We start from the raw sequence: 26,759 nt of genomic DNA, 5'->3' as shown, positions 1-26,759 counted from the left end.
AACCAGAAAAAAGCCTTTTAACCGACCTTTGCTCCCAGAGATGATGAGTATAGAACAGCAGTGTAATTCAGCAAACTGTTCTTGCTGAGCTGTGTGGAGGAAAGAGACTGTTGGTCTCACCTGCTCAAAGAATTTGCAAGGATTTACTTCAGACCACAGACAAAAGTGTCAGGATTTATCAATCTAAGATTAGTTTTACTTGAAAGTACATAGCAGCCTTGATTTTGTTTTGTTACACGGGTTGGAAAGTAATTCCACTAAATTGCATGTAATAAGAATCTTACTTTTTACTTTTGGCAAGATTCACATCTCATCGTCACACTAAGTGTTATGGTCCTTCCTCCTCCTAATGTAATTTGTGAAAATCCAGTCCTACGTAGGCTGCCTCTGAGCAGCTGTCCTAAACGGGATTACTAAAATGTTGACATTTATCTGAGCTTTTTACTTTTATAATTCATAATAGCCAACTGCTCTGGCTTATGCTTTTTAGGATGGTGAACTTGTCTCTTTGTGCAGTGGTAAATTTATGGAAATACATAAATATTTCCTAGTCTGGGAGCATCATATGGACACTTAAATCTTGAAGTCTCTTTGCTTGTTACTTCAAGTTTCAAGAGATGTTCTTGGAAGTAAAAAGGACTAGTTCACTTAACGTGTGGCACCTAGAGTATTTTATAACATGAAGCACGGGAAAATAGGTCTAGTTGAAGGCATCTGTGAAGTTATACTGAGAGAGAAGTAAAAGCTTGAGGAGGGGTGGAAGTATTTCGTTGCTCTGTATGCATGTTGAAGTGAATTTAGATGCATCTGAAAGACCACTCTTGCTATGCAATGCCAAGGCTGACTTTTAGTATGTGTTAGATATGAATTATGAAGTGATCTGAGTCCATATTCAGTGTGCATCTCTTAATAGCATAAAATTATTCAAAGTTGAGTTGTTTCCTAGCATTAAATGCCTGGCATATTTATGATTCTCTTGCCTTTCTAGCAAAGGTGGTAACTTTCATATGTAGCATTTTCCTTGCATTTTATATTGCCTCAAAATATGTAGCTTGTCTCCCAGCAGTCTTGCATGTGCCGACGTCCAAAACTAGAATTGTATGTATTTAATGGATTTAGTTTGGGATTCAGGCTAACATTCTTGGGCAAAAAAAAGCTTGACGTGTAGCATCATGTTCCATGATCTCATGGGAAGAGATTGCTCACAGGTTTAGGTGGGGCTGACTTTGGTTTGGGCTAAATAATCTGCCTACTTTTTACTGCTAGTTTTGGTAAACAGCATGGTGGGTTTTTTTTTTCCTGAAGCTTGACAAGCAGCCTTCCTCTTGCAGTTCCACTTTTACTTAAAAAGCCATCTTTCTTACCACAGCCTTTATCTTCCATGCATCTTTTCCCTAAGAGAAGCACTGCAGAGATGATGTTTTCCACAACAAGTTAATTGATTAAATGTTATGACAAATTACAGCTACTTGAAAGCAGTTGCCATTGTCTTTAATTTTACAGTGTTGAGTTACTCTGTTTTAAGTAAATGCCCAAACTCTCCATCTGCCTCTTGTAGAGGTCATTGTACGTGGCTCACCTGTAAATGTATCATCCCTGTGTGTCCTCTCCTTTATGGAGGGGAGAACAGATGTTGCTACCTATGGAAAGATGCTTCAGGCACTTGCTGCAGGAGATGGGCACCAGGCTGTCAAAGCAATCTTTATGGGCAGGCCGCTCTTTCACAAGGAGATGTGTTTACAGAGCATGAAATTAACATTTTTGCACAGAGGCAAATAATTGCTTACAATGAAGACTTTAGTAGCAGATTTGAAGCTTGAATGATTATTAGTAAGGTCAGATGGAGCACATAGTGATGTCCACCTCCTGAGCAAAGTCATTCAGAACTTTTTAGCCGTTCGTTTATGCTGAAAGGTTTTAAGGTGTTGTAATGTTCATGCCTTGAGCTTGTCACTTTTGATAAGACCTTGTAATAGACTGTGTTGCTGTATCTGTTTATGTGGTATAGTTCCTTCAAAATCGTTCTTGAATGGAAAACTATTTTTTTTGACTTGCAGAAATAGGGGAGGAACACCACCACCACCCCCTTCCCATTATTTTAGCCTTGGATTATTATCTAGTAGTACTCTGGCAGGGTTTTTTTAAGAGACTTTGCAGGAGGTGTCTGTGAAACAGGCCTTTGTCACGAAGAAAAGGGATCTCTGAAAGCTTTCTGTGGTCAGGAGATGGGTCTAAAGGGCCAGTAGGTCTCGGGTAGTGTTGGCTGTCCTGCACTGCTCAGGTCAATGCTCTCACTCATCGGGTCAGGACTTTTTCTTGAGCAGCGATGAAAACCTGTTTCCGAAGAACGGATATTGGCAAAATTAATCAGATTGATTCTTCACTTATGACACAGATCAAGTCTTGAACTTCAGTCTTCTATGGTAATAAGACCAGTTCATTATCACTAATTGCATCTCTTCATTCCCGGTTTCCTCAGCCTGCTTACTCCCTCAAGGTGACTTCCCCACTCAATAGACGTGCGTGTCTGACAGAACGTTTAAAAACCACTGAGCTTGAAGTAGATGAACTTTTTGTAAAAGAAATTCTCTTCCATTGCAATTAACCACGTCGCAGAATTTAGTAAGTCTGACTGATGTTAAATCTAAGTGTCCAGTCAAACTTCAAAGCAGAGGTAGCTTTTCCTCTCTGCATACCACAGTTGTAAATGGCACTTAAGGCTTGGAGCGCTCCATTTTCAAAATGTCCATGCTTCAGGAAGAGAAAAATAAAAATGTAACCAACATCACAAAGGCTGTTCTGAAAACCTTTTTAAAATCCTGCATGTGACACCCGTGATCTTCCCATTGCTTTTCTGTAGGACATCATTCTTCAGAGGCAGCAGGGCTTCTTGCTTTTTTCACATTGTGCTGAACAGCCCTAACCATAACCCCGTTCAGTGCAGTTATCCATGTCTGTCCTGAAAGCCAGTGAACGTGGCTCCTAAAAGGAACATCCAGGCATCTCCTGAATACTCCCCAGAACTGACCTTGTGTTCTGGGAACATCCAAAATCTAGGATACAGGATATGTCTCGCTCCCTGCTCTCATTAAGAGAAGGCTTTAAAATAGTTTAAGCTACTTCCATACAAGACTGAACAGAGATTCACCTTCGAAACTTTCACCCCAACGAGTGAAATGGAGCTCAGTGTTTCTGCGTACTTTGTGTAAGCTGTGCAATAGCACTGTTTTGCCAGCACTGCTTTTGCCATGAGGTGTCACACCGTAAATTTTCAGAGGACACAAGAGAGATCATGCATACAATGAATTACTCAGATGCTCTGTAGCAAGACCTGCTAATAGCCTACCCTTTTTGAAATAGTCCTAGCAGTGTGAACTTTTTTTTTTGCCTGTGTAATAAGACTTGGTAGAACAAACACCTAGGCAAATGTGAGGAGTTTGTATCGGTCATTCTCTGCTGTATCTTATGTACAGCCATGCGTTTTATTTCTTTATTGATTTTTTTTTTTTGTCGATGCTTAAACAGTATTATTTCAATATGAAGTGAAACTGGTAAAAATACTAGATATAACATGTTCGAGTCAAATTGGGTGGTACTTTATTCTCGTACAACAAGCTACAAAACCTCTATTTCAGAGAATGTCCTGCCATACAGCAATTTTTCTCAGTCCCATGGAGCTTCATTATAGCGAGGTCAGCCTATGTGCCATAGAGAAGAGAATTTATATTTTATCATAGGGCTAACTCTATGCTCTTGTAATGACCCTGAAGGACAGTAAATGCTCCAAATAATTCAGTTTCTTTGGAATATAGTTCTACTGTGCTATAGGAGCTAGAGTAGATGTAGGAAAATAGAAAATGTTGTGGTATATTTTAATGTGATTCCTACTGGATGGTTGTGAGACTCTTCAGCTACCATAGCCCTCATTTATTTTAAGCTTCCGGGAAGCGGACAGTGAAGATTTCTGGAATTCGACGTTTTCAGTCTACTTTCAAGGGAGAGACCTCCCTTAAGACCCTTGCGGTAAAATGAGACTCCTCAAAGTCAAATTGCCTCTTGGCCCAAGATGGAACATATTAATTTCTCATGTAGTTAAAAAGTCTCTTCCATAATTTCATGTGTTGTGCTTTTAATTTCATGTCTTTCCATTTTATTCTTTGCAGCAGTGTGGAAAAGTGTGAGGACTATTTGTAGTACTTGCCCTTCCTTTCTGCCCTAGTCAGCACCCATTATTTTGCATTTTTCTGTGTATGATGTTTCTGTAAATATCTCAGGATGAAACTTGCTTTTTTTTTTTCCCCCAAACAGTAGGAGACAGATTCATACAGTTGGTGATCTGTCATCACCCAGAAATGATGATAAAACAGCTGCTGAACAGCTGTATAAGTCGTCACTCAAGTCTTGCGTTTATACAGTTAATACCTTCCTTACTCACCCTTTGAATTGTATCCCAAATTTTTTGATGTGTTTTTCTGTTGTCAGGACCACTTTTGAATTTTAATCCTGTTCTCCACTTAACTGGCAACATCAGCAGATTTAACAAGCACGCTTTTCATTCCAGTACTGAAATCAATAGATAATTTTACAGGGTCTAGAAAGATTCTGGCAAAGATTGTTTTGACATGACCTGAATGTTTTCATCAAAATGTGTAAGTTTTGATTAGATTTGAGTGAATTCCAATTTGGATATTAACAATAACAAGACTTGGGATATGCAGGTTTGCATCCCTGAGTGGAGCGATGCATCTCTTCTCTCTCCCGTCTGCCCAGTTGTTACCTCTCCCAGAGAGAAGCTGCTTGTTTCTTAGTTTTTAATCCTGACGCTGCTGTAGTTAGTAGCAGTTTGTCACTCTTAAGGTGACACCTAAAAGTGATTTGTTGCCTTTTAGGCATGTACGATGTTTTGGTATCTGCATTCCCAGCCCTGCTTTTCCTCAGTTCCCCAGAAGTATTTGTTGTCTTTGTTATTGGAAATCTCATCCGTCTTCCACAGGCACTCGGAGATAATGGCCCTGAGACTGTCAACCAGCTTCTGCCCTGACCCAACCAATTCATCTTACCAGTTTCTATTGTTTCCCTATTGGACCCTAACCAGGCTTAGTGTGCGCTCTTGCTACGCTGGCACGATGAGCAATCGGGTGGTTTCTTGCCATATTACAACTTGCAGTTGCCTGTGTCAAGTGGTGATCACTGCTAGAGAGCATCTCTAGGAGGGACCAGTGTACCTACGCGGGATCTAGCCTCTAGATTCAGCATTTCCGTGGAGATTACTTGATCCTTTCCTGGCCTTGGGTCGGCCCCGTCTCAGCCCAGGGTGGAGGCATGGACAATTAGAAGCCTTGGGATGGCATAAAGGTGCATGATGTTCACAATTTCATGCTGTGTTTGAAAGGGGTAGAGGCAGACCTCTTGAGCAGCTTGCTTAGGAGAGAAGTATTAAACCCGGGAAGCGTGATCAGATGGCACGTACGGTACGCACGAGTACTGCAGGGAGTTCTGCCAATGCTTTCCTTGCGGAGGGAGGAGTGGCGAAAGGGTGGTAGACGCTCTCTTGCTGGGTATGCATACTTGGCACTTCAGCTTTTAACTGGTGAGAAGTCTCTATCCGTTATTGTAAACGCAATTTATTTTTAGGGTGCCCAGAACTTTCCATGGGATAACCTTCCCCATATGGTTCATGGTGGGGTTTTAGTCCTTAATCGTATGATGTGCGTGTTCTGCAAGTCATCTTTGCAACCCATCGCTGGTGGCTTGGTTTTCTAGAAGAGGTTGAAGACTGAAGTTGGGATTTTTTGTGCTTGGCTTTTTGTTCCCAGTGGAATAATGTGGCTTCTGCCTGGTCTCAAGGAGCGGCTCGTGCTTCCTGATGAGAAGAACTGCTTACAGGGTCATCGTAATGGTACAAGGGTCTTCTACAGCTATTGCCCAGCTGCTCCGCGCTGCAGCGTGCAGCAGGACTCCTCCTCACCGTCGTGGGCAGTAATTCTGTGTGCTGCCTTCTGTACAAGGAGAATCTGGAGATGCAAACAAAGCACAAATACATTAAATGTACTGACAGCGTAAACAAGGGGAAATTGGAGGTAGCATGGCTCAAATGTTTTTGAGTAACTGGGTAATAGCAGTAAGTCTGATTCTGAGGAGTGTGATTAATACTGGCATAGATCCGTGCACTTGCTGTTGCCGGCTGCAACGTACTACTTGTCTGAGCAGCAGTTAAATAATTTCTTGGGAAGAAGAGGCGTGTTAAATGTTGCTTTTTAGTGCTGATGTTTTCAGTTTAACATAACACTGTCAAGAAGCATCAAGTCTGCCAGGAAGTTGGTAGAGAATTTACTTTAAAATCCTTAAAATAGCTAAAAGGAAAATAGTGGTATTCTGTTGCTGAAAACCAAAAAAATATGATTTTGCTGCATTGCTGCTAACAAAAAGCTGTGCTGAGACCGATGGTAACAGTGCGAACCAGGAAGCAAAGCAAAAGGCAGGCTCCTTCAGAGCACCACCTGAAGTAATAGTAAATGTTTAATTAAAAACAATGATATTTTTTTTTTCCCTAAACCAAAGCTGTCAGGGTGATTGTTACGGGTGCTGTTCGTTGCCCAGTGACTGGAAGACAAAGCGAGCAGCGTCAGCACCGAAAGTATGGAGTGAAGAGAGTGGAAACTAAAATAGAAAAATGCTTGTGATGCTCTTTGCTCTCTTTGGAGTTAGCAGGAACTATTTTGTTCAAGTGATGTTTAATTATTATGGGAGCGTGGTATTGTTCCTGGTAGCAGGGGGTAACTGGAGGGGAAGTACTCTGAAAATACCTGTAAGCCTCTTGATGCCGTCAGTTCTCCCTAGAATCCTGTTGGCCTGGGTCTTTATTCAGCAGGGGAGGTGCAGGGGGTTCCTGTGTCACCCAGCCACATTTCCAGGAACGGTTTGTTGTTGAACTGCAACTGTGACCGGCTGAGCAAGACGCGCCGGCGCAGCGTGGCTGGGGATTATTTCCAGTACTAGCAGGTGAATGCTGCTGGTAGATGATTTGACATTCTCTCATTTTTACGTCTGACTTTTCAGCAGATAACATTGTCGTTCTCCATCAGATTGTGCCTCCTTTCAAATTTCTGAGAGGAGATATTTCTAAAATTTTATGTGTAACTCCTAAGGATGGATAAGGGCTCAAGAAGAAAGCTAAAATACAGAGTTTTTTCCAGTATCTTTCAGAATTCATTAGGGAAAAAGCAATTTTTAAGCTTGATATGCAGCTTGCTATGGGAAGCACTCTGTCTGCTGACATAAAACACAAATCTCAGTACCTGGCACACAACTAAATGGGAATTATGCTTCTTATTCCAGTTCTTGAGTCATATCTGTCACATAGCTTTCGTATGGATTGTATATAGTTTTCAGTAGCAGTAAATGTTGAGGGGTTTTTTACCTTTTTGGAGCATTTCAGAATAGTGGTATTATTAGCCTTTCTAAAGCCAGTGTACTCCACATGCTGACAAATCTTTGCCCCTCACCAGGGCATCAAACTTCTGTAATGTGCCCTTGAATAAGTCTGGCATCAGCCCAGTTTCCATGAAAAAAGGTAAATACCCGATCTGTGCTGTCAGCTGTTCCAAAGACTGCTGCAGCTCTGCTTATGGATAATTTACGGTGCTCTGCCTGCTTTTCCAGGCAAAACCCAGATCACTTCTGTTTACTATTATGAACGATAACTGTTGTCACGCTTTCAAACTCATCCTACCTCAGAAAACACGTTATAATGCAGGCTCTTGTCTTGTGCCTTTCTCTATCACAAAGTGCAAGGCATCCTGGTAGTATAGTTTGCACATTGGAACGTCCCAAAATTGAGTGATTTTTCTCTTCATTCTTCAGCATTACAGAAAATATTTAGACTTTGCGTGTCTAGAGGGTAGGTTTTGTCCTGTCCTCACTCCAAAGATTGTTGGAGCATTAGCAGTCATCTCCTATTTTATACCAGCTTATACCAGGAGTTACACCAGAGTTTCCCAAGGACCCGGTGCCCATCCAGGTAGATTCCATTTGATGGAAGGCGTAAATTGTCATAGTTCTTTCATCGTTCAAATATTTACAAATGCTGTAGTATTTTTTTATAAACTGAACAAAGTCAAATTTGCAGTCACATGTTTACCAGGTCCACCTGTATGCAGCACCAAGCTTAGTTGTAATCTTGTTTTGGTTGTCTGAGTGCTGTGAATTTCCCTTCTGCGTAGTATTTCTGTGTTGAGGGTATATGGGATGTTCATTGTGGTGTATCTTTAACGAGATTTCTGAATTTCTGCTAGTATGATATATGGTGCAATTCTCTGCTAGTATTCAAAATATTTGAAGTTGTGTTCAGCTGAACAATCCTTGACTGGCTTAACGTTCCTGTAATCTGATCAAGAGTTCATAGCTTGAGTACAGGGAATTCATGGAAATGATGGAATTAATAGGTTTTGTATCCTGCATTTTTATTAAATCTTAATGCAGATTATTCAAGTGTTTCTGGATATGCAGCATAATCTGTAAATCTACCTGGTAAATCAGATTTCAGAAACAGGGCTCCGAAGTATGTCCTGATAGGAAACCACTAATGCATGCGTGCCGTTTGCTGCTGCTAAGTGGATATATGCAGACATCTGGAGGGTTCTGCTTCACATGTCCGTTTCTCAAATTGATTTCCAAACCAGCCTATTCACTCCTCTTTCTGTGAATATCAGGCTTCTTTTATTTAAGACAGCTTCAGATAGCACTAAATGCTGTGGAAACATACATATATCTCTGGATTTCATTCTCGTAGCTTCTGCCAGGAGTTGTGGTCAAAAACCAGCTCTTGGACATGCAATAAAATACGACGTGTATGTTGGTTCCTTGGGAGAGCTCACCTAGTTTTAAGTTTCCAGAAAGCATGTAAAGCAGAAAGGGAAGGTGGGAGGGGTGGCAAGTCTTTAATCTCATTTGGAATGGCAGTTCAGAGATGACTTTTGTCTACATCTTCATACTTCACGTATTTGCTGTCAAAACCCCTCCTCGCTGTCGTGCCTCAGGCAGGGCGAGTAACGGGTTGTGTCTCCCATCTCGACTGGAGGGTAGCCCAGGGAGTGACGTCGTGGTTGGGAACTTTGTAATGTGTTGCTGTATGTTAAAGCAAGGTCAAAGAAATGTGCTTATTCCTTGAGGGGGAAAACGAGGAGGTTTCTGATGCAACTAAATGCCTGCAGGAGCTTATTCCACAGTTTTCAGCAGATCTCCGAGACATGCTACTATGTGGGAAATGGAGCATTTCTGTAGATGGGAAGGGCTGTAAGCTTTTTAGTGAACAGAAAAGATAAGAAAGCTGTTGTAAGCAAATTAAAGCAACGAGTCCTGTTCTGAAGTCTAAAACTAGGCCAGCTGGGTTTCTGACACTGAAAGAAAAGTCTGGGACTGAAACCGGTGTGCTGAAACCCGGGGAAGACATCGCCGCTTGGCGCTCTGCGCTGACTTTGGAAAAGCACTGTGCATTTGAAGGCCTGGTTTGAATTGGTCAAATAGTAAGTTTAGAACAGAAAACACTGCAAGAGCATAATATTATTTCTAAAGGTAAGCAAAGAACAAAGCGTACAGTGTTTGGCAGAGATAGATGACTAAGCTGGATGTCATATCACTGTCCTCAGCTGATGTCGTTAGACTTTAATCAGCTGATGAAGCAGGACTTTTTGCTAGATAAAATTTTGTTTGTGCTAAGGGATTTTCAGCAATTGAGGTTGAATAAAACTTGTTAACTGAAGGAATTTAAAGAGGGGGGGAAGTTTCAGTTCAAGCAAGTACTGTTCTTGCACATGATACAAAAAGCTTTCTGCGTTAAGTACAGAGTCAGCTAAAACTGGGTAATGCTTAAGCAGTAGGCTGTCCTGTCCACCAAGGAGCTGCATGCCTGGCGTCCCGCAAGGAACATATTTCTTTAATAGCTCTACAATCAGCTAGCGAGTGTCCCTGGGTATTCTGCAGAAAAGGCTCTGCTCTGGGTCTGTATGCACTGATCCGTTCAGTTGGTTCTGGTCCAGCTGTGGTTTAATTAGCTGACACGGGGTCCGGCCTGATCCAGGACTGCCCGCAGGATTTGCAGCTCTACTTTCTGAAGGAAGCAGGCAGGTTATGTCCATACCCCAAACTGTGGCTTTCTCAAAGAAAAGCACAAAACTGAACATGTGGATTTCAGTGTTACTGGTGTTTCAGGTCGGAGAGGAGAGGGCGATGGCCAAATGGTAGCATCATGGCATTGTGCAGGAAACTTTTAGGTCTGGTTTGAACCTGATGCTTGGATCTGAGTCGCAACACAGCTGTGAAGACGTGCTTGGCTTTTTTGTCTTTGAAAGCACTTAATTATTCCATGTGATGTGCTGCCATTTAGTCCTGCATTGCCTTTTAATAGTTCCTGAAATGTTGAAGGTATGGATTATGTTAATGTAGCTTTTAAATTTTTGATGGCCTGAAATAGCTTCAAAAATTAACCTTTGAAAACACTTGGGTAGATCACGCGACAGGCTTTTAGCAGCTTGCTTTTCCTAGTAGCATGCTCTCTCCTGTTCCAGTAAATGAAGAGCTTTGACTGACCAAGGTTGTGCTTAGCTTCTTGACCTAGGACGAATGCCTCCAGCTGATGTTGGAGATATTTTTATTTTTCATTAGATCATCTGAAATGCTCAGCTGTTTTCATGCCAGTATAAAGGATGGATGCTGTTTATGCTGCGTGGGTGTTGTACCAATTTGTTGTTCAACACATGCTAATAGATCTCTGACAAGCTAAAAAAGAGTTTTATTACTTCATGGTGCAATAAGACTTGATATCTATTTATTTATGAAAGGGTTACCGACATTTAGCATGGATGGTCCCGCAATCATTAAAACCTGGCCTTCTTGCTGCAGTGAGAGGGAGAATTCTTCCTGGTTTCTGCCAGACCTGGCTTCTCGCCCTTCTCCTGCCTTCTGAAACCCCTCATGTACTCCAGGTTTTGGAAGACTGAAGAGAAGCTGGCTCTAGATGTTTCTTATTTCTGCTTTCCTGTGGCACAGATCGTGACAACTAGGTTGTACCCAAAGTGCCTGCTCTTGAGTCTTCCGCCGAGTCCACCTAATAAATAGAGGAATGGTTTGTGTTTGCTCTGTCTTTTCCTGTTGTTTTCCTGGATTCTTTTGTCATCTTCGGCACCTTGTTGTAGGATATAAATGCAAGCTATGCTTGCGGAGATGCTGGGATAAATGAAGAGACCTAGGATGGAACAGATGCTCCCTTTTAACATTGTCTCCAAAGATCATAGCTTCTTGGGTCTGATCATAGCTCCTTGGTTAAAAAAAAAAAAAAAGTTTGAACAGGGTTTGAGACCTGTACAGCAGTATGATTAGTGTATGCACTCCAGCAAATCTTTTTTTCCCTCATGTACAGAAAACTCTTGGCTTACATCTCCATCCACCCCTCTTTTATTCTGGCTGGAGCCAGGCACACTAAATAGTGATTAAACAAAAGATTAAAATTCCATTTTTGTGCATTTGGCGTTTGAATGCTGATCAATTGCTTTGGCGGCATGTTAAGTAACAGCATGGTAGACAACAGAAGGGGCTTATTTACAGCAATCTGTCTAAATCCATTTTCAATGTATTGCTTAATATGCCTTTCTACTTTAACTCATTTTCAGTTTTTAAAAAATGAAGGATGGAAAGAGGCAGGAGATTAGTTTAAGATATTGCTAGAGAAGTAATCACTCCTTAGTGGTCAACAACTTTCAGTTCTTAAGGAAAAGAAAATGTGCTTGAGCTGAAACAGAACTTACGGGCTTGCTGTGGGAGTTAATGGATAAAATTCAATGTCTTGTGCACTTACATAGTTTGACTAGATGATCATAATGAACCCTTCATGCTTTGAAATCACCTTTACATTGCCGTTTACAACTGACCATTTCAAAAACGAAGAGACTTTTGCAGAATGAGAAGCTAAGGTAGAGCAAAACAGAAAATTGCAAAGGCTGTAGCCTTGCTGATCTGTTTTATAGGGACAGAAATCCAGATCCGTAATGCCAATTTACCCTGACCATACAGCGTTGGTAACTGCAAGGTTCAAACAATGGTCACTGTATTCCACAGTTAAAATGCAGATGGGCGGGGGGGGGTGCTGGTGGGGTTTGGACGAAAATGTCATACCTCCTGCTGTGCAGTTAGGATTGATGAGAAATTAGGATAAAAGTGAAAATTGACATGAAATACAGCATTGCAGGTAAGACATAGCTCCCTGTGAATGAGATGCTTGTTTAATAGTTAAAGCAAAAGTTAGTCCTAGGAAACTTGCTGTGTTTTGCAGATTGCTTAGATGTCATAGTCTAGAGCGTCTGTTGAAGGGGTATCATCAAGCTATGTAATTTGCATAATTGAGTCAAATCCCATGCAGCATCCCTGAAGGAAACCACTAAAAAAAGCAACATTCTGGTCCCTGTGTGCTGTGTCTGGATTTCTAGAGCTCAGACATCTTTTATAAAGAGGAAAAAAAAAAGGGGGGGGGGGGGGGCTGAACAAAAGGAGCTTCCAAAATAACATCAATGTCAGCAACTTGCCCATTTTCACAATGAGAGAGACTTTGAGCGAGCCTGTGTGTATCTTCCCTCTGCCCACGATGGTGTGCTGCCCGCAGCTTTACACACTGCTCCGCTAATAGCGATGACATGAGCATAAAAATTGCAGTCGAGAGGGGGAAGGCAATGCTTTATCGTTCACACTGACTTTTTTTGGTAGTCTGCTGAAATCAAGTTGGTCTTGAAAGTGTGATTCTTAACAAGAAATAGGATGCTAATCAGGCTGCTGCAGCTACACCTTCCCTTCAGGGCTATGTGAATCGCAGGTGCTGGCAAGGTCACAGAGGCAAAGACACTGATATTCATTTTCTAGCACTGAAATTCACTTCAAAATTAATGTTCAGACATTGTTGACAGAACTTGTCAGTGACTCACAGCAGACTTTTCAGATACGGTGTTTTAGTAGTGACCTGCAAAACCAATGTAAGCGTTATATGTTTGCTTGCGAGGGATGCAGTTAGAAATATTCTAACCTCTTAACATTTACCCAAGTTGAATTAAATTTAATGGAGCATTTCTGGATTGGATTGACTAATGTAACTTCTCTGCCCAAGGCCAAAAAAGCTTCAGAATGCAGCATGTCTGTCATGACCATCTTGCAGCTATGTCTACCCTTCAAGATTTTAAAAGCCACTTAAAGAGAGGTATGTCGATCCAACAGAGACTAATGTTGTGTTTATCTTGTGTGAATCACATTTGGCTTTAGTTGTACAGGGCAGTAACATCATCAGCACTACAGGCAGAGGAACAGATAATGAGTCACCCTACACAGTCCTCATTTTACTTTGCTGGTGCTGACATGAAAAAAAGTCAGTCCTTATAAGTCTCCAAGACTAAGAGCTGTACAAAGCCTGTTCCTCAGGACTTAAGGATCGATAACTCTTATTCCGTGGGCCTCCAAAGTCCAACACTACAGTTTGGAAAGGTCTGAATAACTGATGTGTGTACTCCATAGCCTCCCCTCTTGCTTAATTTAAGGTTTACCAAATTACCGATATTTTTCACTTGGCATGTGTGGCCTTGACAGGGTTTGGCTTAGCCCAGCTCAAAGAAGTTTTCGTGTGTAAATTTATTTGGGACTGAGAAAAGTAATACATCTGTCTACTAGACTTTCTGCTGTCCGCCTGCCTGATTTGGGCTCTGTACATAATACGGTGGCAGTCTCTGTGATTTCTTCTTTTTTTCCTTTTTTTAACAGCGCTGGAGGGTGGAGTGCTACTGCCTGCTTTCACTCAGTATCACAGTGTTTAAGTTGCTTGCGTCGGGTTGTTGCGTGCTCTGAGGGTATTTAAATGCACGTTGCTGACCTTTCTGAAGAATGGCTTGAAGCTGTGCAGAAAATTTACTTCCCTGTTCACGTTATCCGATGTTGAGCGTACAAACACAAGGGTGACTCCAGCCCAGAGCCTGGGCATGCTCGCCCTGAGCAGGGATGGCTGGAACTGCTTTTTAATGGCTTTTAGGTCGCTGCTTGGCCTGATGAGCGTTGGCTGCTTTGGTGGTACAGCTCTGTAATGGCGTGAGATGCCCCTCCTGAAACAGCCGATAGCCCGGTGGTGTGGCTTCCCTCCGGAGGATGCTGGAGGTGTTGGTGTGAATCCTTTGGGGTATACTTTGAATTTATCTCCCGTCTCCTGAGAGCTGTTGTGGAGGGCAGCTCAAGATCCATCCCGTTAGCGTATGTCAAGAGGAGAGCAATCCCCACAGGCACCTGCAGCAGTGGACGGGTATCTTCTAAGGGACCTTTTCAGAGCAGAGTTCAGAGGGAAAGGGGGTGCCTCTGCAATTCTAGTTTAAGTTGCCTGAGTCCCAATAAGAGGTGGGATTTAAAACACTCTTACCTGTGCCATGTTAGGCAGCTTGGATGCCTTTTTGCTGGTGGATGGTTTTTTTTTTTTTATTTTTTTTCCCTCCTCTCTTTCTCCAGGCTGCCTGACTTCCCCTGGTCACCTCATAGGGGTTTGGCATAGGGTGCTGGGTTACCCCATGTGCACAGTGGGTGCTGTGAGGCTCAGAGTCACGCTGTGTGTTTCTCCTTTTAGATCAAGTCCCTAGACACTCTTACAGGGCTCTCCTCTTCAGTGGTGGGTGGGATTTCTAGAGTAACTATTGGTAAGGGGTTTACATGTGTCGAATCACAGCAAATGCCAGAAGGGATAGTGGCATTGTAAACGATTCTCCTGGTGCGCTCATTCAGTCCAGAGTGCTATAAACAAGAGACAAAAGAGACTTAAAAGATTGAGCTTTCAGACTTGCCAGTTGTTCCTATGCCCAGTATGACACTTGTGCACAAGTCTAGTGCTCAAAGTTGGCAAAACTCTCCTGCCAAGGAGGCGCTCTGGTCTGCGAGAGCTTTCCAGGACTTTTCCTGGCAGAGGAGTATCCTGGAGAGGAAACTGGCCGGTGAGTAGGCCTGGCAAAGCAGGGACCTTGCAAAACAGAGGCAAAAATCTCAGAAAGCTCAGTAGTGTGCTCTGTGGGTTATTTAGTGGGGATGATCAGGAGGGTAGCATGTTGTCTGAAAAATTAGAAATCACTGTGGTGGCCAGACAAGTAGATGTGCTGGATTGTTGCAGTAGCACAGGGTGGCTGCTTCATGGTGCTGAAAACTTGCTCCGTTTTACACCACAAGTAACCAAGCTGCTGTTTCTACTGTCTGTCTGTCACGCAGCTGTCAGCCAGACCTGCTCACATTAGCTGGCACGAGCTAGCAAAAGTCAGAACAAGGGGCGATGGCTTTAAGCTGAAAGAGGGTAGACTTAGATTAGACAGAAGGAAGAAATTCTTCACTCTGAGGGTGGTGAGGCACTGGCACAGGTTGCCCAGAGAAGCTGTGGCTGCCCCATCCCTGGAAGTGCTCAAGGCCAGGTTGGATGGGGCTTTGAGCAAGCTGGGCTAGTGGAAGGTGTCCCTGCCCACGGCAGGGGGGTTGCAACCAGATGATCTTTAAGGTCCCTTGCAACCCAAACCATTCTATGATTGAAAGAATCTAGATGGATTTAAAAACTCTTATGTGGAGGAAAAAAAGTTCTAGTAGTTCACAGGCCAGCTTTTAATCAAATTGAGCTCTATTAGTTTTAGACCACTGGTTTATTAGCCTTTGGCATGGTAATACAACCAGCACAACTCAAGGTTTTCACGCAGTTCCTTTGCTAGGGGTTACCTCCCGTAACAGAGCAGGCGGAGCAGCGCATGTGCCTGCGTTCACCCGCTCTGGTTCACTTTGGCATCTTAGCTGAAACCTGTCTTCACTGATGGTTTTGTAAGCTAACGCACAGGGCTCCCTTCCTGCTGACTGGTGTGGAAGAGGAGTGATACAATGGGGATAATCTGCAAAACCTCCACAGCAAGGTTCACCAGAGCTCATCTATCAGGCTGCAGGGAGGTGAACTGCATCAGGCTGAAGTCTAGGGCCTTGGAATAACAAAGAAAATGTCCAAGTGTCCTATTTTCCCAAGACAAATCTAGGCATGAAAATGAAGAGTTTGTAATTTAACTAGTCAGGCAAATGACGCCTGTGTCCCAGATGCCAAAGATGCCTGATAACCCTGCAAGGTTACTATGCCAACCGTTGCTTTTTGGTGGGTGGGTGGTTTGATTGACCCATTAGTGAGACTTTAAACCTCTTGCCCTCCAAGGAGGGAAGCTTTTTTTCTTTCCTGGAAGTTCTAGCCTGTGGAGTTCTCTCTGCAGGTCATGAGGAATTAAAAGGAAAAAACATCTAAGTTCTTTGTGTAACTACTTCTGCAGTAATGATGCTACAAATGACTTGCATTTATACTCTACCAGCATATTACCACATAATTGAAAACTCATTCTCAGAGATGATGGTCTCTTCTTGACCATAAAACCTACTTAAATATATTTTATATATATATTTGTATATTCCCCTTGGATTTTGGGGATGTCAGTATTTGACATGTATCATGGTTTTCTTTCCACACACCATAGTCTTTTTGATCCTGAATTCACCCCATCTTTCATTTGCTAACTTGTTCTGACAGCATCCATTGCTTTTGAATTTCAGGAACAACATCATGAAAAAAGAAGCTCTAATTGGGTTTAATGCAGGCTCATGCCTTGTGTAAAATCTGCTTTTACGTTGAGCAGCAAGAGTCTTAATAAATGACCTTTTAAATCTTATTTTGATTTTATTCAGGTATAGTAGTGTGCTCATTAATAATGATCCTGAAATAGGTCCCCCATTACAGCTTTATTGCTAATTAAATAGGATGTAAGATGTATTGGATGTTTTCAAAATGAAAATGGGAGGTTTTAATAGATTCCCTGATTAAGAATACTGGTCTGCATACATGATGGTGCCCTGAAAAAAAAAATCACTTAACAGCTTTAGATAAGTACTGTTCTGAGGCCAGCAAAACTTGCTTCCTCCCTCACTCCTTTCAGCGTAAAAACTACTCGCTTGTGATGGTCTTACCTTAAGATGTTCAATCTCCTCTTACAGGAAGGGGAGGCTGTTAAGGAAAGGTTTCACATGTTGTGTATTTAATATATCCAATCTTTTGTTTAAAAGGCATCATACGTGAGGCAAAAGAAAGACCCTTACTTTGGTGATGGACAAAAGAAAAAGGACTGGCATAACAAAGAAGCTATAAGGAGGGACTCTGAGCGTGTAGGTATGTAAGATTACTGTAAAAATGTTTTAATACAGATTGTAATTTAGTTTGAATTTATTTGGTAGGCTGAGTGCAGAACAGCATGTTCAACTTCAGGGTCAGGATGATGTTCTTGACATGATGCAACAGTTATTGGGTGTTAATCCCAGTTAAAGCCTCCCCCCCTCCAACTCCACTATAACCATTTTGAGGTGAAAATATGTTGGTAACATCTTGGTATTTTTAGGATAGGTGCAGTATTGATTTTTAAAAAACTTACCAAAAAATGTGTGCCTGTACCTCTCCCAAAAATGGGAGATCCAGAAAGGAGGAAGAGGGATAAGAAAAACATTATAGTTTATAACATTCATGCAAGTTTTTATTCCATAGTTCTGTGTTTTGTCTTGCATCACATAAAAGGGCCCATTTTGAACGTCACAGCTTTACACTGGTGTGTCTGCAAGGGCTCTGGCTCCTCTGTGCAAGAGCTCAGGTTGTTAAATATACATACTCATCTGTGCTGAAAAAAGCAACAGTGATAAGGTATTCAAACCGTATGTATTCTTCTTGCAGGGAAACAAAAAACATTCTATAGATCCTTCACAGCGTTGCCATAGCCTCTTCGTCTGTTTCTGATGTTGGAAGGAAGACTTTTATCTTCTATGATTTGCACAGCTGAGTGGTTTGTAACAAAACTGCGTATCAGATAAAATTGTTAGGTTGACATGGTTGACCCAGTGACATAGACACAAAACTAATGAAGGAATTTTCAAAGGGCTATAAGATGGCCGCTCTTCTTTTGATATATGGATTAGTTTCTGGACAGTTGCACACCAATTAGTAGTAATGATGCGTGTTTACTTTCTGTCTGTCTATAGGAAATGGAGAACAGGGAAAACCTTACCCAATGACTGATGCAGAGCGAGTGGACCAGGCATACAGGGAAAATGGCTTTAATATCTTTGTGAGTGATAAAATTTCTCTGAATCGTTCCCTTCCAGACATCAGACATCCAAAGTGAGTATATAGTTTGCATTTCTACGAATGAAAGTTTACAAGCCCTAAATTACCACTTCTGCAGGAGCGTGCTCTTTTTTATTATGGACTCTTGTACCTTTGTTCATCAAATACAATCCTTTCACATCTGGGTTCTGCTGTCTCCTTAATAAAGGGCAGTGTATAGTAATTGCAACGGGATATAGAAGAGACCAAATCTGGGGAAAAACAAAATTCCCTCTTGATTCCAAAAGACTTAAAATTACCAAAAACTTGCAGCCCTGCGCAGAAGAGATCTTGAACTTAACCCGGAGGTGGGTACTTCCTTCACCTCTCACAGCTCGACAGTTCAGTTCCTGAGCCTACTGATAGAGCCACCGACTTTTAGCAACTAATAAGGTGGATCTCTTTCTTTCTGTAGTGGAAGCTGATGTGAATGTTGACTCAGTTAACAAGTGCCCTAAGTGTAGTCAGGTGATGACTTTGTCACTAAACGCTCTGTCCAGTTCTTATGTTGGCCAGTAGCTGGAAACAACCATGAAATGCTCAGGAGCAGAGCAAGATTTGAGTAGCTCCACTCAACTATGTATGAGGAGTTTTATCAGAAATCCTTCTGATTTATGGATTAGCTTTAGACATCTTCCTCATAAAAACCTCATCAGGGTTTACAAGTAGAAACTAGTTTCAATTGAATGCTGGCTTTTGAGTTCATCTATTTTTGGACATTATCCCTTAGGATGGTGTCAAACTGGATTTTGTGCAAGCCAGAAGGGGTTTTTCATTAGCAAAAGTGCTTCAGTTAGGACTTAACCCGTGTTTATACAAAGCTGAGAGGTTTTTAAATACTGTTTGTGCGGTTCTTGATCTGAAAGCATTGTTAGGCGTTTGAATGGAAGCTTGTTTTGTGTAAAGCTGTTTTTATCACAATTTAGTGAATCTGAATTCAACATCTACTTTATTCATGAGATATAATTTCTAGAAGTCGGGTTTTATAATTTGTTAGCTGCACATTTGAGAGATTACCTTTTCAGCTGTCACAGCAAACTAATCAAATACACTGGCTTGACACCCTTTCTCAATATATACTCATAAACCGGAGTAGTGAGTACAGCTCCATAAATATTTTAGGCATGCAGCTGAAATGTTTAAACGTAGAGATAAATCAGGTAACTGAAGATGCTGGTTGATCAACTCAAGTTCTAGGAAATACAGGTTGAGTTTGGTAACCTAAATTATACTTGACGTCCATTTACAGGGGCTGCCATGGGCTCCGAGAATTTAAATATCAGACAATGCTAGTGTTGCCTCATCTGAGGATTTAATATATTACTTCGCATTCCCCATTGTTTCCCAAAGTTGCTGACTCCTCGTTGCTAATTCTGCTACTTAAACTTTTTTAAAATGTGAAACTTCTAACTGCAGTCCCCAGTTAAAATTAATAAGTGAAGTGTCTGGGTCACCAACAACTTAAGCTGTGATTAATGATGCCGCTGCAGCTGGTTTGCTTGTTGCTTGACGCATCCTTTCCCCCAGCATAGTGAGTTATAATTGTGGAGGTCTCAAGGAGAGGATAAACAGCGTGTGTATAATGGATGCTAGGATTAGCTGGGTAGGGAGCGGGGTTACGTATAACGGAGATTTGCAGTAAAGGAATTCATGACTGAAGAGGTCTGTTGTGCATTCCCTGTGCCCATTAAAAAAGATATACTTGAAATGGTACGGTCTGTGTTATTTGGGAGGTTGATGAGGGCAATTTATAATGAAGTTAGGCTGAGACAAAGTCCATAAAGAGCATTCTAGAAAGAAGGGAGCTGTGTTTTAGAGCACTTACTTTACCTAGCCTTCTACGTATGGTGAGAGATAATACAGACTTTGTCATCTGGAGATGTGCCCGCAGACAGCGGGCTGTGTAAGGAGGTGAACTGGGGAAAAATGCGGCATCTCTCCTGTCCTGAGCTTTGGGGCCACAACTGGGATTCTCCCTAGCAGCTGGCCTGGGTGGGGAAGGACAAAGAAGCAGCCAATGTGTTTGCTCACTTCTGAGATGGTTTGTTTGGACCTTTATATACCCAATAGTTTGTCACCTCTGCTTTTTGTTAATCGTGGGAATCAAGGGGCTGGGGGAGGGCATGTACTGGATCTACCCAGTGCACACATATAATTGTTTGTTTCAACAGTCATGTCTTCCCCTGCTAACATTTTCTTTAAGTGCTTCAGGGTTTTTTAATATTAAATACTAATTTTGCAGGTTTTGTAAAGCAATTGTAGATGTGGTAGCTGGAGGGAAACAATTTCTCTCCATGGTTAATGGTTAAACTTAATAGCTAAAGTTTCCCACTGGTTAAAGCCAGTCAGAAAATGAGAATTCCAGTTTAAGAAGAGTTAGAAGAGATTCGGAGTCTCTTGTTTCATATTGGAATGGAGTCATAGCTGGTAGCTATCTCGGAAGAAGGTTATGATTGCAATGCCAAGGGCTGGATGAAAGCAGTCCATGCAGCTTTGTTTTGCATCTTGCATCTGTGCATTGCAGCTATAGCCTGCAAGCTCTTGGCAGCACCCCAAGGCAATTCATTAGACCCAGAATAAGCTACTGTCCTTTCACGCAGGCACCAGAGTAACTTCCTGTAACCGCAGATTTATTGAGCTTGTATAACATAGGTGCATCCTTCTCCATTCCCTGGGAAACCTACCAGGAAAAAGCCACCACTGCCGGAGCTGCTTTCGTTCCCACCTGCCCTTCTGGGGAACAGGGCGGGAGTTGCTGCGTGCATGCATGCACTGCATTGTGAAAGCCTCGCCGAGGGTCTGCAGATCAGCTCTGGTGCAGGCCGTGCAGGAGGTCCAGTCTTGTGGCAGGGCAGGGAGTGGAGTACGACCTCCCTCCCCGGTAGTGGAAAGAGGGCAGCCTGCCCTGCTGGCAATGTCATGAATATATTCTAAAAATCTCTATTCACATAACCACCTCTGTTTTGCACTGGACACATGGGGTTCTAGGAACATAATAGATTTTTGTCTCCTAGTGAACAGCTACTGGGTATTTTTTAACTACAATTGTTCGCTGTATGGCCTTAGATGGTTACCTGTTTAACAAGGTTCAGATTCCACTTAGGGCCACACCTGCAGGAAAATAAACACTGCACTTACTGCTGCAGTTTGAATTTTCTTCATGAAGCTACCTTCAAAACACCCCCACAAGGCAAAAGAGCGTTACCCCTATTTCAAAATTAAGAAGATTAATGCTACGGGGTCTCTGCAGACCTGATTTTCCAGCTTTATTCAAGTTTTGCAGTGCTTGTGTTCAAAGCCCAGTCGTCTTCACTTCTGTCTGCAGAACTGATCCCAGGTGTCAAACTAGACCTGCTGAAAAACGGGGAAGACAAGATTGATTGTTTAGAAAAGTATGTTTTGAGTTATTGTCCATCATGACAAAGGAAGCCTTTGGTAGAGGTTGGAGGTTGATCTGTTACTGAGAGAGGTGGGTTTCTTTATTGAACAGTTCTTACCATGCAATTATCCTCTCTGTTCTGTATTATTCACAATGTCTTGAACTTCTGGGGCTGTTTAGGGAAGGTGCTGTCACAGGAAATCCTTACTTCCTGCATATTTTGTTTAAAAAAATTTGGGTGACAGTTATACATGTGATTAGAGTGATTTGCGTCTCTGAAAACTGGGAATAAGTGAGCTAAACCAATGTACTGATAATGCCTAGAAGAGATACATTCAACTTCTGAAACAACTTTGTAGAAATTCCTCTTCCTAGTGATCTTTGAGGTATAAGGACAGGGAAAACAAGTACTTTGGACTTTTGTATCTTAAGCTATAACTGGAGTTTCCTTTAAAAGCAGCTTCAGCCCCTAATGGATCCCTCTGACTTTGTGCTGCTAAGTGTCACTTGCCATTAACAGTCCTCGCTTTGTATGGAATTTTTTTTTTTCCAGACTAGATCACGTCAACACTGGCTTGATAAGGCCTAAAAGTTGGTGGGGGTTTTTTCAGGCACTTTGCATCAATTTCGGGAGTAAAGAATGAACTAAGTTACTTGATGGTAATTAATACGGAAGTGCTGGTGGGTTTTGGCACAGCCTTTTGACTTACTCTATTTGTATCCAGCTGCAAGAATAAGCTGTACCTGGAGAAGCTTCCGAACACTAGCGTGATAATACCGTTCCACAACGAAGGATGGTCCTCTCTCCTCCGGACGGTGCACAGTGTCCTAAACCGCTCCCCTCCTGAGCTGATAGCAGAGATAGTGCTGGTGGATGACTTCAGTGACAGAGGTATGGCAATATGTTTATAACATCTCCACCTATGCTTACCTACCGAAGGGGTCAATGAACTTGCAAATATGTGTATAATGACTTGAGGTTTTTTTGCTTGGTAACAGCAGAGCTCACGTGAACCTTGCTCCAGTACGTTTGAAAGGCCAAAAGTCTAGCAAAAACCTCACGTTCCATCTTCAGTTTGTGCTGGTTTAGCTGCTGATGGCATGGGCTGTCCTGCATTTTGGACAATGTGAATAAACAGGGAAGCTGATTTTAATATTCTGCTAAGGGCCTGTGTAGCCCTTAACTTTTAACCCCAGGGTTAAATGTTCAACGCTTGGAATAAAAAAAAAAAAGAGGGGGGGAGTAGCTCACTCCTCACATTCTGCTTTTTTTTTTCTAGACACAGAAAATGGTAAAAGAAGTCTCAATAAAAGGTTTCCACCTTGGACTGCCTATGATTTGGCTTACTTTCCTCCTGAATTTTGTGCTCCTGAAAAGTAAATCTGCAACATGCAAAACTTGAACTGCTCTCACTTGCTGACTTGCTTGCAACTGCACTCCTTACTTTGTGCTGCGTTGCCAGGAGTAGTCATTTGGGATTGGGTTTAAGTGCTACATGCAGAGGCATGTAGTCGCTGGCGTAACACATCACCACAAATGGAACAACCACTTGTGATTGCAGCAACAATGTGTAGATGTAGTTGTTGAATTTACTTGTTCTGTAGCAGAAAGGCAAGGGATATTTTTCTCTGAACCGTTTAAGTGCTATGTGATATATAAATTAAACTAGAGTTTACTTTATCTTGCAGTTTGCACCCTTGCTATGGTGGAAAAGACAATCAAGTGAAGGAGGAATGAATGCCTCTATCACGTAGACGTTGCATAGCTAGAAAGATCGCAGGGGAAGTTCTCTGAAGTAGCTGGTGTTCTCCTGTGTTGAAGAGGATACGGTGACTTCAAGGTGTTATGATCAGATCTAGCAACTCTATTTTCTCTTTTAAAATTACTAAGGCTATTTAGCTTTATCGGCTGCAGAGTTTGAGTCCTGCCACTGAAATTACTCAATTTGGGGGAAAAGAGCTCTCTACACGAATACTAAAGGATACACCTCCAAAAATCTGACACGTAGGAAGCTCCTAAATTGAGCTTGGAAACAAGCTCGTGAGTATTTAGTGTTCTGTCCTATACTGACTTTCAAGTAAGCGCTATAGTATTTGTTCTAAAGTACGTCTAATTAGTTTGCAAGCAAGGCATGCTGGTTTGAACAAATCAATGTTATATGAAATAAGTATTTCTTTAAAGGATTTTCAGGTTAAGCTGGGGAGGGAAAAAAAAAACCAACCACCCTCCCAACAAGGTCTCTTTATTGCCACTCAGTCTAGAAGCAAATTAGACAAGCTCATGCTGTAACCACAGCTGAATTGTACAAACAAGTTTCTTTTGAGAGAAGTGGAGGTAATGAAATCTGGTTTCCTGTGGATCCATTTTCCTTGTTCTCTCGATGTGCCCTTCTCACCAGGCGAAAGAGAGCGCTTCTGGCTCTCGCACCCCTGCTCCTCGTCAGTCTGTACACGTGCTGTTCGTTCAGCTCGCTCTTGCTCTGATCTTCCTGCCTCTGATAAGATGCACGCTCTTCTCCATCAGTCATCCATCTTTCATACAAAGATTGCAAGAAGTAGCTGAGATTAATCCGTGTGCAGTGTCTATTTATAGATGGATATAAAAGACTACTGGTGTTGGACAGTGAGCTAAACTGTCAAGGGAAAAGAACGACACGCAGGCAAAGAGAGTGCTAATAAAAACTTTTTTGTTTTTTCCTCATTAACCCAGTGTTTTCCAGCTACCTCGGTTGATCTATGCATGTTGGGACAATTACTGGTTAGGATGAAACATTTTTTTCCTTCACTGCTGTCAGTTCTGTATCTGCACCACAGTGTTTCCTGCTGGCTGCTGCTCCTTTTCCAGCAGTCAGCATTCTTCCTTAACCACACTGGGCTTGGCTTCCATATCCCTCCCTGGGTTTAAATAGATCCTTAGTCTTCAGGAGGCTGTTAAGTCCTAAACATGTGATCTTGACGTGAAAGGCTGCTGGTTACAAATGTCTGGTTTTAATTTACCCATTGTATGTATTTAAAGAAGAAAACAAAAGAAAAAAAAAAAAAGAGAAAAAACCAACACACTTCAACCCAGTACCTGAGAACTGATAATTTAACGCATCAAACTGAACTGCAGGAAGGAGCGAAGGTTCTAGGAAGACTTTCACTTCGCATGTTGTATGTTTGAAAAGGGCACATTCATGGATTTGGACTGTTAGGCCATTGCTCTGGTTATCCGTTTCTCATTATTAAATTGGGCACGTGATAAAAACCCTGTGTCCGAGCTGATCATCATCACCGCTGTGCCACGGAACCAGTGAGCAGTAAAAAGAATGAGGAGAGATTTCTTGATTTGCTTTGAAAATCCTAAATGATTAGTCCTCTGCATTGTCTGCAAGGTGGAATGCTGTGCTTCTGTTTCAAATGCTATCCCACAAATTTGTAACGGCATCTTTCTTCTAAAATTATAGAATCACTGTTGGATGTAGTGATAGTAGAGCCCACATTTGAGATCAGAGAGGCATAGTATGAACAGTAAATGTCAGCTTCTTCCCCAAAGTGATCAGTAAATAGTCACCATAAACTCCAGTGAAAAGCAAAAGATGAAAAGGATAATCGCTCAATAAAAATCTATTATTAATTTTTTTTTATCGAGAGGTTACCCTGACAAGATAAAATATCAGGTATACTCTGCTGTACTTCATGATGGCCTTTCGCTTGAGGGTTGTCTAAACAGACCTCTAGCACTTTAATAACTCTTTAAAACTAATCTTCAAGAACTTGGCTTTCCCTGGCAAGGAGACTATATTCGTCTTGCCAGCATTTCTTGTGTACTGACCTGTGTTGGGGTCAAACGTCCTGGGCTTTGCCGAGCTGCCCTTGAGGTTCTGTTAGCGTTGCGCTCCTGTTTGGCTATTGCACTGGTTTCTGTGGGCGGTGATGTTGGTGCCAATCCATCAGCCTCTTTCATCCCTGTCTCTCGTACACGGAGAATCTTTGCTTCGCACGCAGTAAAGAGGACTTTGCTGAAAATAGAAATAGTACGGATGGAAACCTGGCTACTGCACGCATCAGTGTGTTTTCTGACAGGTGTTACTTTCATATGTTTTTCATCTGTTTTTAAGCTTGGGAGTAAGGAATTTTTGGTGTAACTAGGAAGAGGGTTGAGAAGTTGGCTAACAAAGTGATAGGAGAGTGAAGACAGATTTCTGGGTTAGTTGGTGGCTGCTGTGGTCTGCAGCATACCTGAGAGGCAGCTGTGTTGCTTCGCATTATTGGAGCTCTTGGACAGATGAATCATCATCTGGAAGTGTCAACAGCCATTTATTTCTTAATTTGTTCGAGAGAGACAATTTTGTGACCTTTACCAATAACCATTTTTCAACCGAAAAAGGCTGTCCTGATGACAGCAAATCTTAACAGCGAGCAGCAAAAGCTTTATGAGTCGTGTTTTTGAAATGTTTCCTTTGCTTTGTACCTGAGAAATCGCAATGTGCTTGAACAACTTGCTGTCTGGAATTTTTTTTTGTTTGCGTGCCTGTAGTATAATGCAAATGATCAGAATCTAGCCTTACTTCAAACAAATTTAGTGCCGGATTCCACATCAGCCACAGTGCTCTGGGAAAGGCTGCGTGTCGGTGGGGTCGGTCTCACGCGGTACGGTGGTAGCATCCAGTTTGCCTTGAGCTGTGCTCCATGTTGTCACCTCCAGCAGCTGTGTTTGCTGACACTTGAATCTCTCTTTCTGGGGATTCCCTTGTTAGGTTGAGTTAAGCTTAAAAGAGGCTGCTTTCCAGCATGTGCCATTGGTCACAACAGAGTAAATATTGTGAGGCTATTTTCTACTTTCTCTAATAGTAGTCTCTAGTATCAACATAGCATTCCCGGGAAGACTGTGATAGCTTATCCATTTTTCCCCACAGATTTAGTTGGGATGTCTGTGATATAAGGACTTTCTTCTCCTGACCGTAAGCATTTCAAAACAATTGTAGGGATTTAATGTGCAGAAGAACATAGGCTTTGTTGAAGAGGGAGGCACCCATTCAGCAGGCTTGGAGAATAAGAATTAACCAGCCCGGTGTTGTGTGCCTCTTCCTGCGTGCTACTGAGAACCGCTAAAGACCCAGGGGCTGACCTCCTCGGGTTAACCTCAGCTATTTCAGGGTGGTCCAAAATAACGCCTACCCTTCTGGG

The 26,759-nt window shown here is 42.1% G+C and overlaps 1 protein-coding gene across 1 annotated transcript in view; it reads left to right on the top strand.

Moving 5' to 3' along the window:
* Window positions 1-26,759, top strand: part of GALNT10 (polypeptide N-acetylgalactosaminyltransferase 10) — a 91,654-nt gene that overhangs the window by 26,039 nt on the left and 38,856 nt on the right. The window contains exons 2-4 of the mRNA XM_087754085.1: window positions 17,128-17,230; window positions 18,088-18,226; window positions 22,316-22,482. Of these exons, the coding sequence (XP_087610211.1) occupies window positions 17,128-17,230; window positions 18,088-18,226; window positions 22,316-22,482 (409 nt within the window). The remainder of the gene's footprint in view (window positions 1-17,127; window positions 17,231-18,087; window positions 18,227-22,315; window positions 22,483-26,759) is intronic.

The sequence above is a fragment of the Nipponia nippon genome, unplaced genomic scaffold (assembly GCF_047370975.1).
Source record: "Nipponia nippon isolate SJK-2023a ecotype South Korea unplaced genomic scaffold, ASM4737097v1 scaffold_17, whole genome shotgun sequence".
Classification (NCBI taxonomy): domain Eukaryota; kingdom Metazoa; phylum Chordata; class Aves; order Pelecaniformes; family Threskiornithidae; genus Nipponia; species Nipponia nippon.
Note: the sequence above shows the minus strand (reverse complement) of the source record. Positions and strands in the feature narration are given on the sequence as shown.